The sequence below is a fragment of the Carcharodon carcharias genome, chromosome 10 (assembly GCF_017639515.1).
Source record: "Carcharodon carcharias isolate sCarCar2 chromosome 10, sCarCar2.pri, whole genome shotgun sequence".
Classification (NCBI taxonomy): domain Eukaryota; kingdom Metazoa; phylum Chordata; class Chondrichthyes; order Lamniformes; family Lamnidae; genus Carcharodon; species Carcharodon carcharias.
Genome location: NC_054476.1, coordinates 37,449,357 through 37,461,887, shown reverse-complemented (window position 1 = coordinate 37,461,887; position 12,531 = coordinate 37,449,357). Strand labels below are relative to the sequence as shown.

Here is a 12,531-nt window from a genome sequence, read left to right as displayed (position 1 = left end):
CACTGAGTGAAGACTTGGGGCTGAATTTTCCGCCCATCGAGGGGGTTGTGAAAGTGGCGGGTGGGAGCGAGCGCGAACCCGATTGGCGTCCCCAATTGGGTGCGCGCCGCCATTTTATATAGGCCTGCCATTTAAGGCCCACCCAGCGTGACGCACACACGGAAGTGCTGTGTACTCCCTGTGCGGGCGGAGGGGGATCCCCTGAGTCGGGGCCTGTGCTCTTTTGCATGCACGCGAAAGAGCACAGAAATCTCCCTGAGGTACAGAGGTGCCTCAGGTAGATTAGTTCAACCTCTGGAAAATGTAATAAAGTTGAAAAATAATTTTAAGGACATGTCCCCTCATGTGAAACTGTCACATGAGCTGGGACATGTCCATTAATTTTTTCAAAAGTTTTTATTAAATTAACAAACCCTTCATGAAACCTCATCCCACCAACGGATGAGGTTTCATGAAAAATTCAAAGGCTGCTTAGGCTCTTCACCTGCTCGCCAATCTTAAGGTTAGACAAGCGGCATTCTTAACAGCTTTGTTAATGGACTTAATAGGCCTTTGACAATTTGGCTGCGCGCCTGCCAAACTGACAATCTAAATGATGCGTGGTGATGTCGGAATGCCCACCCAACGTCACTGTGCATCATTTTACGCATTGGCGAGTGGGCCCAGCCCCTGCTTGCCAATGGGAAAATTCTTCCCTTGGAGCTTGGTGAGAGGGCAGTTTGTTGAAGGGGGAGAAGGAGTTGTTCATTTCCTCTATCTTTCTCACCCCATGAGAATTGGTTCTTGCTCTACTACAGGGAAAAGTGCTAGCTGTTTGGTCAATATCAGGTAAGTGGATAAGTTCTATTCTATCCCTAAGGTTTACAATAGTACATAATTTGATGGTAAAGTTAATAAAATATATAAGAAAGCAACATTAAATAGACGGTTAATATAATTAAGTAATTATTTAAAACACATTAAGGAGGGCAGGACAGGTGATGTGTCAAGGCTGCAGCATGTGGGAACTCCTGGATAACATTGTGATCCAGGGTAAAGATGCCTGCAGTGTTTACAGCTTAAGGAACTTTGGCTCAGAGTCATTGAGCTGGAGGCTGAGCTGCAGACTCTGTGACACAAAAGGGACGGGGAAAGTTACCTGGATGCTTTATACCAGGATGTAGTCACACCTTTTAGGATAGGGTCTTCTGATTTGTCAATGGCAAGGGACAGGAGGGTATGACTGCGAATGAGGCAGGCAAGGGGACCCAGAGGGCAGGAGTGTGAGCCTCTGCAATTGTCCAACAGGTTTGAGGTTCCCTCGCTTGTTTGGATGAGAGCAGACACTGCAGGGTGGATGTGCAAACTGACCATGGCACTGTGGTACAGGAAGTCATCCAAGTGGGGGGAGCAAAAACGAACGTAGTGGTAGTTGGGGACAATATAGTGAGGGGTATTGACACTGTTCTCTGTAGCAAAGAGCAAGAGTCCAGACAGCTTTGTTGCCTGCTCAGTGCCAGCGTTCAGGACATTTGCTCAGAACTGGAGAGAAACTTGCAGTGGGAGTGGGGAGGATCCAGCGATCGTGGTCCAAGCAGGTACCAACGACATAGACAGGGTGAGGAAGGAGGCTCTGCACATTCAGTATGACGAGCTAGGCACCAAATTAAGAAGCAAAACCTCAAAGGTAATCATTCCTGGATTATTATCTGAGCCATGTGAAAATTGGCATAGGACAAATAAGATTAGAGAAATGAATGTGTGGCTAAAAGTCTGGTGTGGGACAAGTGGGTTCTAGTTTGTGGGGCATTGGCCTCAGCATTGGGGAAAGTGGGATCTATATCAAAAACAGAAAATGTTGGAAAATCTCAGCAAGTCTAGCAGCATCAGTGGAGAGTGAAACAGAGTTAACGTTTTGAGTCCATATGACCCTTTTTCAGAGCTGGTCATACAGACTCGAAATGTTAACTCTGTTTCTCTCGCCACAGATGTTGCTAGACCTGCTGAATTTTTCCAGCATTTTCTGTTTTTGTTTCAGGTTTCCAGCATCCACAGCATTTTGCTTTTATCGCAGGATCTGTATCGTTGGGACAGTCTATTCCTAAACCGTGATGGGGCTGGTGTCTTCACTAGGGACTGAATAGTTGGGGCAAGCGATCAAATTTCGGAAGATGTGGTAAATTGAAGAGTAGAGACAAGGCAAGAGAGACAAGTTTTAATTTGGAAAATGATAAACAAACTGTGACAGGATGGGAAAGAGAGTACAAATCTAAGAGTAAAACAGCAGATAAGGCTAGACGCTATAAAAATAACAAAAGGACAAAACTAAGGGCTGTGTATCTAAACATTTGTAGCTTTCAAAACAAAACTGATGAACTGATAGCGCAAATAGAAAAAATAAGTACGATTTGATAGTCATTACAGAGACATGGCTACAGGATGGCATAGATTGAGACCTGAATATTGAAGGGTATGTGACATTTAGGAAGGACAGGAAGTTAGGAAAAGGTGGAGGAATGGTTCTGTTAATTAGTGATGGTATTAGCACATGAGAGAGGGATGACCTAAGTTCAGGAAACCAGCATGTATTAGTGGTTTGGTTGAGATGAGGAATGATAAAGACAAGAAGTCACTTGTGGGAGTGGTGTACAGACCCCCTAATTGTAGCTACACGGTGGGACAGAGTATAAAAGAAGAGATAATGGGAGTTTGCTAGAAAGATATAGCAATAATCATAAGTGATTTTAATCTACTTTTAGACCTGAAAAATCAAATGGGCAAAGGTAACGTAAATGCGGTGTTCCTAGAATGTTTGTGGGATAGTTTCTTAGAACAGCATGTTTTGAAACCATCCAGAGAGCAGGCTATACTAGACCTGGTGTTGAGCAACAAGATAGGATTAATTGATAACCTCCAAGTGAAGGTACCCCTAGGTAGCAGCAATATTAATATTATTGAATTTTACATTCATTTTGAGGGAGAAATGAGTGCATCCAAGACTAGTATTTTAAATTTAAATAAAGGCAATTATGAGGGCATGAAAGCAGAGCTAGCTAAAGTGAACTGGCAAATGAGGTTAAGGAATATGTCAATAGAAGTTCAGTGGCAGACGTTTAAAGGGATATTTCAAAATACACAGAATATTTACATTCCAATGAGAAAGAAAAATTCCAAGGGGAGGGCCCACCATCCGTGGTTAACTAAAAAAGTTAAAGACAGTATGAAACTTAAAGAAAAAAACATATAATTACGCAAAGGTGGGTGGCAGGTCAGAAAACTGGAAAGAATATAAAGAACAGCAAAGAATGACAAAAAGATTAAAGCAAAATACTGCGGATGCTGGAAATCTGAAACAAAAACAGAAAATTCTGGAAAAACTCAGCAGGTCTAGCAGCTTCTGTGGAGAGCTCTCCAGCTCTGAGTTTCTCCAGCATTTTCTGTTCTTGTGACAAAAATATTAATATGGAGGGAAAAATTAGAGTATGAGAGGAAGCTAGCTAGTAATATAAAGACGGATAGTAAGAGTTTCTATAGATATTTAAATAAGAACAGAGTTAACAAAATGAGCATTGGTCCTATAGAAAGTGCATCTGAGGAATTAATAATGGAAAATAGGGCGATGGCGGATGAATTAAACAGGTGTTTTGCTTCAGTCTTCACTATAGAGGACACAGGTAACATCCTGGAAATAGCTGTAAATCAGGAAATGGAAAGGAGGGAGGAACTTGAGAAAATTACAATCACCAGGGAAGTGGTATCGAGCAAATTGTTGGGGCTGCAGGCTGATAAATCCCCAGGTCTGGATGGATTTCACCCTAAGGTCTTGAAAGAAGTAGCTAGTGAGATAGTTGATGCATTGGTTTTAATTTTCTAAAATTCCCTAGATTCGAGGAAGGTTCCATTAGATGGGAAAATAGCAAATACAATTCATTTATTCAAAAAGGGAGGGAGACAGAAAGCAGGAAATTACAGGCCAGTTAGCCTAACATCTGTCATAGGGAAAATGTTAGAAGATATTATTAAAGATGTTTTGATCAGGGCACTTAGTAAAACTCAAGGCAATCAGACAGAGTCAACATGGTTTTGTACAAGGGAAATCATGTTTAACCAATTTATTAGAGTTCTTTGTAGGAGTCACATGTACTGTGGATAGCGGGAACCGGTGGATGTACTGTACTTAGATTTCGAGAAGACATTTGATAAGGTGCCACATCAAAGGTTATTGCAGAAAATAAAAGCTCATGATGTAGGGGGTAACATGTTGGCATGGATAGAAGATTGACTAGCTAACAGGAAGCAGAGAGCTGACATAAATGGGTCTTTTTCTGGTTGACAGGACGTGACGAGTGGTGTGCCACAGGGATCAGTGCTGGGGCCTCAACTTTTAACAATTTATATAAATGACTTGGATGAAGGAACTGAAGGAATGGTTGCTAAATTTGCTGATGACATAAAGGTAGGTAGGAAAGTAAATTGTGAAGAGGACATAAGGAAGCTACAAAGTGACATAGATAGGTTAAGCGAGTGAACAAAGATCTGGCAAATGGAGGATAATGTGGGCAAATGTGAAATCGTTCATTTTGGCAGGAAAACCAAAAAAGAAGCTTGTTATCTAAATAGTGAGAGATTGCAGAGCTCTGAGATTCAGAGGGATCTAGGTGTCCTAGTGCATAAATCACAAACAGTTAGTATGGAGGTACAGCAGGTAATTAGGAAAGCTAGTAGAATGTTATAATTTATTGTGAGGAGAATTGATTACAAAGGTAGGGAAATTATGCTTCAGTTGTAAAAAGCACTAGTGAGGTCACATTTGGAGTACTGTGTATAGTACTGGTCTCCTTATTTAAAGAAAGATGTAAATGCATTAGAAGTAGTTCAGAGAAGGTTTGCTAGACTAATGCCAGGAATGGGCAGGTTAACTTAAGAGGAAAGGCTGGTCAGGTTAGGCTTGTATCCATTGGAATTCAGAAGAGTTAGTCAAACCTCTAAGATCCTGAGAGGTCTTGACAGGGTGGATGTGGAGCAGATGTTTCCTCTTGTGGGAGAATCTAGAACTGGGGGTCACTGTTTAAAAACAGGGGATCGCTCATTTAAGACCGAGATGAGGAGAAACTTTTTCTCTCAAAGGGTAGTGAGTCTACGGAACTCTCTTCCTCAAAAGGCAGTGGAAGCAGAGTCTTTGAATATTTTTAAGGCAGAACTAGATAGATTCTTGATTAACAAGGGTGTGAAAAGTTATCGGGGACAGACAGGAATGTAGGTTTGAGGTTATAATCAGATCAGCCATGATCTTATTGAATGGTGGAGCAGGCCTGAGGGGCCGAGTGGCCTACTCCTGGTCCTAATTTGTATGTTTTCACAACCACAAGACATCTCAAAATGCTCCACAGCCAATATTGTATTTTTGAAGTGTTGTCACTGTTGTAATGTATGAAAAACAGCAGCCAATTTATGCACTGCAAACTCCCACAAACAACAATGTGATAATAATAATGTTTTTGTGATGTTAAGGGTTAAATATTGCCCAGGACACCAGGGATTCTCCAGTTGCACCATCTACAAAGTAGCATCATGGGATCTTTTACATCCACCCCGAACAGGCAGGGGGGACATCGGCTAAGCCGATGTCCGACAGTACTGCGCTGCTTCAGTACTGCACAGGAGTGTCCGCCTAGATTTTGTGTTCAAGGCCTGAAGTGGAACTTAAACCCAGGGTTTAGTGACTGAGAGGTGAGAATGTTGCCAACTAAGCCATGACTGACACTGCAAAAAGGACTAAAAGAGTTTGATTATGAGGACAGATTGCATAAACCTGGTTTGCATTCCCTTGAATATAAAAGATTATGGAATTATTAGATCAAGGTGTTTAAAATATAAGAAGGATTTAATAGGGGAGATAAACAGAAATGTTTTTTTCTGACGGGAGAGTCCAGAACAATGTGGCATAATTTTAAAATTAGAGCTAGGACGTTCAGGGGTAATATCAGGAAACACTTCTTCATGCAAAGTGGAGGGGGTAATCTGCAACTCTCTCCTGTTAGAGGCCATGGATGCCGCGGGTCAAAGGAGCTGTCAAGACTGAGATTGATAGATTTCTGTTGGGCAAGCTTATCAGGGGATATGGAGCCAAGGCGAGTAAATGAAATTAAAATCAGCCATGATCTAACTGAATGGCAAATCAGGGGCTGAATGGTCTCATCCTATTCCTAATGTTCCTGTTAGTGCAGTTACAGGTTGAGCATCTAAATCTGATGACAGAGAGGGAAAACTGATATTAAAGGTGATGAGCTCTACATTAGTGACTGATTGCTCTTTTGACAGTTATGGAGATCTGGTATTTAAAGCTGTGGTTATACCTCCCCTAAGGCTGAGTTATGAGGAAAGACTGGAGAGAGTTTAGGTTGGATTTAGTTTCCCCTCTTCCCTCCCCCCTCTACATTACAATAGTGACTACACATCAAAAAGTACTTCATTGGCTCTAAAGTGCTTTGGATGTCCGATGATCCTGAAAGGCACCATATAAATGCCGGTTTTTCTGTTTTTCCTTGGTTCCCCCTGACAACAACCCCACCACTCCATTTCCCCTCTCTCGGTTCCCCTTGCCTCAGTTTTCTCTACCCATGCTCACAGGAGGCCTCCTGGTTCTTTGAGCTTCTCACACAACAGCTGCCAATGTGAAATTAGGAGCAAAACCCTTAACAACAGGGGACGCAACCTCTAGAGGGTAAATGCAATAATATTTGCTGATGTCACGTGATCAAACTTCCAAGACTATAGTGCAAATGGGCTGATAGGGTATAGATGCCCTTCTAGAGATAGAGGAGATCGAGGGACGGGGAGAAGGTGGGATGACACATATCAGAGAAAGAAGGGTTTGCGTGAACTAAATTCTTCTAATTATTCAGCAGTACTTACTTGTCGAACGGCCCCCACCATTTCAGCTCGACCAGAGAGCCTGATAGCCAAGCGTTGCAGTACGGTGATGGTCTCAAGGAGCCTCTGCTGGGCGTCTCGGTCAGAGTTCACCCAGAGCGAAGCGGAAGACTGCAAGACAGATGGAATTAAGTAAAAGAAAAACAAAGAAGAATCTTTCACGATTTCAGGATGTCCCAAAGTGTTTTACAGCCAATGAAGTACTTTTGAATGTAGGAAAAATGGCAGCCAATTTGTGCACAGCAACATCCTACAAACAGAAATGTGATTAATGATAATATACTTCTGATTGGTACTATGTGAAGGATAAATATTGGCCAGGACACTGGGGACAACTTCCCTACTCTTCTGAATATCAAAATTCCTCTGGCCCAGATGGGGAGCTAATGCATCAAATTTTGCCTAATTATGCTCCTGTGAAGTACCTTGGGATGTTTTCCTACTTTAATGCTGCTGTAAAAATTTAACTTTGCTATATTTCACTTGGAAATCATTTGCTGAATCAACGTAACAAGAGTGTACATTGTCCCCCAGTAATGTCACTCCATTTGTAGCTGGGATTACATACAATTCACTGACCAGTTGAGTCCTGGGCCAACATTTATCCTTTGTCATTGTTGGCTGTCCCTCAGTTCAAGGATGGCATCCACTCAAGGTCGTGAGTTTCTGCCATGGGTTTTCATGTGACCGAATAGGCCAGTTATCAGCCCATAGGTCTATGGACACATGGGGCAGGTTGGCTCACAAGGTAATAGGATCTGGAATGCAGTATTTGCTTCCTTTTCTTTCCTTCTCTGCTACTGCTCTACCTCATCATTAGGATGCTGTGACTCAAAGCTCGACGTAAGTTGATGGACATAAATTGTTGCCATATTGAATGATTGGCAGCAAGCTTCTCACAGTTATAAGTGTCAATTCTGCTGCGCTTCAAGGCAACCTTCAGAGTCTTCAAGAAGAGTTTCAGAGTGCATTTGAAGTGTTTTCTTTGTCCTCTCCTGGAACATTGACCATTTGAAAGCTGAGAAAACAGAACCAGGCAGGGAAAATGCTTTTCCACCATCCGGACACAGTGTCCAGTCCATTGAAGTTGATTTTGCAGGAGTTTTGCTTGAATGCTTGTGGAGTTGGCTTCTAGAAGGACACTAGCATTTGTTCAATGGTCCTCCCATTGAATCCGGAGGATACAGTGTAGACATTGCGGATGGAATTTCTCTACTGCTCTAGGGGTTGCTGATACACTGTCCTGGTCTCATTGCAGTCAGGAGTGTGGTGAGAACAAGTGGTCTGTAGGATTTTTGTTAACTTCTGGAAGTCTATGTTGTCAAACACTCACTGCTGTAGTTTGGAAGATGCTGAGCTGACATAATTGTTGATGGTGTTGATTCTCCTCATCAATTGTGGCCTTTTGAGAGAGGTGGCTGCCCAGGTATGGGAAGTACTCAACATATTCCAAAGTCTCTCCTTCAAGATATATGGGAGGGGGGAGATTTGGATGACCAGGTGTGGGTTTATATGTGAGCTTTGTTTTGGCAACGTTCAAGGATGGGTCAAGTTCTTTATATGCAGAACTGAAGAGATCAAGAGTGGCTTGCAAATTTGGGGCAGTTTGGGCAATGACACTGAAGTCATCCACACACTGTAGATCATGTACGTCTATGGTGGTCAGTTTAGTTTTGGCATGGAGGCAACTGAGGTTGAAGAGTTTTCCATCTAGGTGCTATTTAATACTGACATCAGAGGGCAGATGATCCTTGATGAGGTGAATAGCTACTGTCAGGTAGATTGTAAATAGTATGAGGGCTATCATACTGCCTTGCTTGACCCTGGTCCAGATTTTGAAGGTGTCTGTTTCATACCTCCAAGTCAAGACATTTGCAGTCATATCATCATGAAACAATTGCAGGATTATGATGAAGTTTCTTGGACATCCGAACTTGTGGAACACCATTCACAAAGCCTTGTGTTTTACTGAGACAAATGCTTTGGTCAGGTCGATGAATGGAATGAAGAGTTCCTGGTGTTGTTCTTGACATTTTTCTTGGAATTTCTGGCAACAAAGACCATGTCAAAGGCTCCTCTTGAAGGGCTGAAGCCACACTGTCTCTGGGAGGATTTCCTCAGCCACAGGAAGTAGGTGATTCAGGAAAATATGTGTCAGGATTTTCCCTGCTTTGAACAAGAGGGAAATACCTCGGTAGTTTCCACAGCATGGTTTATCTCTCAACTAACACCTAAAACAAAATGATTGGTCTGGTGTTTTTGGGAGCTTGCTGGCTCAGATTGGCTATTACATTTCCTCCATTCAACAGTAATTACATTTAAAAAAGCACTTCACAGGCTATGCATTGGCCCTGTAGTTCTAGCTTCTTAAGCATCACTGATTGTAATTGCTCCGCCATTGATGGCTGTGCCTTCAGATCCCAAGTCCCAAAGCTCTGGAATTCTCTCCCTAAACCTCTCCATCTCTCTTCCTCTTTTTCATTTTTTAAGAGGCTTCTTAAAATCTGCCTCTTTGACCAAGCTTTCAGTCAACTGTCCTAATATCCCTATATCTGATGGGTGTCAAAGATCACTCGCCCATGTAGCATCTTGGGATGTTTTACGGTAAAGGTGGTTATATAAATGCAAATTGTTTAATACAATTTCAATAGTTGTTTGGTAGTACTGAACTTAAGCATTGCTGAAAAAAGACATGTCAAAGCTTTCTGTCTTGTACTCATCAGGACACTTTGCAAGAGTATCAATATAAGGGGAAAACAACAATTTATACTGTATTTGAAGATAGTGCTGATGGGTTGGCAAGTGAACTCTGACTGGTAGAGGTCATGGACAATGCACCAGTGATGGTGACTGACCGTTAACTACCAAGTATTGTTTGAAATTTAAACCAGGCAGCTTGACTCTGATTGGTCAAGGCATTGCCCTAAGGAATGAGTCAGCAAATGGCTGTCACTTATTTTGTTTAGCTGAAACAGGTACAATGTGTACACATGTTCTTTCTGCTGCAAAGAACAGGGACATGTGTATTAATATATGTAGCTTCCAGTACACGCAAATGCACCATACTGCAAGCCCGGCTGCTTGGTTGTCACTGTAATTCTTAGCACATTGAGAATTATTTAGCAAATGTTGTCCAGTCATGGAATCACATCTAATGTTGGACACTGTGCTTTGAGTTTTGCAAGCACGGGTTGGTTGGGTGCGGTCTGTATCTTGCCCATTGCAAGCAGCAGCTGGGACATGCTATGATCTGCCAGTCTTTGGGATGTACGGCCTACATACCTAGCATCACAGTGGTGCTGAAATTCATATACAACATTACTTATTTGTGTGATAGGCAGAACGTCTTTTTGACGGCAGCATCCTGTTAGTGGCAAATACCATTTGTGTTACTACTGCATAGTAGCGGTGTGAAATAGCTAACTTCACCTGTTACTCAAATATTTAAGCTATCTTGCCCTTCCAGGGTAATCTGAGGTAGACTGGGCATTTCTCAGGACCAAAAGTAATGGCCTTAGGCCTGTTCATGAATTTGTGTGATATACAGTACGAAAAATTAGCCATTTTCCTGCAGGATACCTTTCATGTGCCCTATTTCAGCATCAAGCTTGCCTGGTGAGCAAATGGCTTCGGGCCCTATTTATAAGGTTGCCGATAAGACCAACCTTATAGCATATGGAACTGTAAGAATCCCAACATGTATATTGACCAGTGAAGGTAGACTTGCAGTAGACCGGGGTGGAGAACCCCCTGGCAGATTTCTCAACTAGTAGGTCAAAGAACGGAGTTCATTTCAAATCACCTTCACAGTGTTGCGCATTTATGTGTACTGGAAGCCACATATACATAGAAAGAACACGTACACTCATTGTCCCTGTTTCAGCTAAACCAAATGAGTGACAGCCATTTGATGACTCATTTCTAAGGGCAATGCCTTGACCAATCAGAGTCAAGCCGCCTGGTTTAAATTTCAAACAATGCTTGGCAGTTAACTGTCAATCACCATCACTGGCACATTCTCCATGACAACACCTCTACCAATCAAAGTCCACTTACTAACCAATCAACATTCTCTTCACATACAGTATAAATTGTCGTTTTCCCTTATATTGGTATTTTTGTGAAGTATCCTGATGGATGCAAAACGAAAAGCTTTGACATGTCTCTTTTCAGTAATAATAGTTTCCTTTTCCCAGACATCCACACACTGAATGATCACAGCAGAGCGCACACAGATTGTTGGTTGAATTGTGTCCTAAGGGAGACTCTGATACAAAACTTAATGGAGTCATATAAATCTCACATGCCCAGGGTGCAAAGGGTGAGGGTAATGGGACAGAGGTTTTGCTGAGAGTCCAATTTTACACTCTGCTGAGTTTAGTGGGGTGTAAAAAAGGATGTGGAATGAAACGGGCATTTGACCCCACCAAGCCTCTTTCCCACTAGGCATATTATTTAAAATGTCACAATTGTGTGCAGTTCAAGGAAGTTCTTGCCTCACAAATTTGATTGAATTCTTTGAGGAAGTGACAGGAAGGGTTGGTGAAGGTAGTGCAGTGGATGTTGTGTACATGGATTTTAGCAAGGCATTTAGCAAGGTCCCACATGGCAGATTGATCAGGGAAGTAAAAGCCCATGGGATTCAGGGTAATGTGGCAAACTGGATAAAAGGTTGGCTTTGTAACAGGAAACAAAGGGTAATGGTCGATGGATGCCCTTGCAAATGGAAAGTTGTCTCATGTGGTGTTCCACAGGGCTCGGTGTTGGGACCATTGCTGTTTGTGTTATATATTAATGATTTGGATTTGAATGTGGGGGGCACGATTGGGAAATTTGCAGGTGACACAAAGATTGTCCGAGTAGTGGATGGTGTGGAGGATAGCCATAATCTCCAAAACAATATAGATGGGTTGGTGGAGTGGGTGGTAAAGTGGCAGATGGATTTTAACATAGAGAAGTGTGAGGTCATACATTTAGGGAGGTCAAACAGTTACAGGGATTACAAAATAAATGAGAACAGACTAAGAGGGGTAGATGAAGTGAGAGATCTTGGTGTACAAGTACACAGGTCCCTGAAGGCAGTAGTTCAAATAGACAAGATTGTAAAGAAGGCCCATGGAATGCTCTCCTTCATTGGCAGAGGTATAGAATATAAAAGTAAGGATATAATGTTGGAATTGTATAAAACACTGGTGAGGCCACAGCTGGAGTATTGTGTGTAGTTCTGGTCAGCACATTACAGGAAGGACGTAATAGCACTGGAGAGAGTGCAGAGGAGGTTTACAAGAATGTTGCCAGGGTTAGAAAAGTGTAGCTATGAGGAGAGATTGGATAGGTTGGGGTTATTTTCCTTAGAACAAAGAAGGCAGAGAGGTGACTTGATTGAGGTGTACAAAATTATGAGGGGAATAGATAGAGTGGACAGGATAAAATTGTTTCCCTTGGTGGAGAATTCTAGAACCAGGGGACATAGATTCAAGATAAGTGTCAGAAGGTGTAGGGGGGACATGAGGAAGAGCTTTTTTATGCAGACGGTAGTGGGTTTCTGGAATTTGCTGCCCAAGTTGGTTGTAGAGGCAGAAACTCTAAACTCTTTTAAAAAGTACCTGGATCTGCACC

The 12,531-nt window shown here is 42.3% G+C and overlaps 1 protein-coding gene across 6 annotated transcripts in view; it reads right to left on the bottom strand.

Annotated features, from left to right (window-relative positions):
* Nucleotides 1-12,531, bottom strand: part of mrvi1 (murine retrovirus integration site 1 homolog) — a 164,356-nt gene that overhangs the window by 31,150 nt on the left and 120,675 nt on the right. For all 6 annotated transcript variants that reach the window (XM_041196557.1, XM_041196555.1, XM_041196559.1 and 3 more), the window contains one exon: nt 6,895-7,023. In XM_041196557.1, coding sequence (XP_041052491.1) covers nt 6,895-7,023 — 129 coding nt within the window. The remainder of the gene's footprint in view (nt 1-6,894; nt 7,024-12,531) is intronic.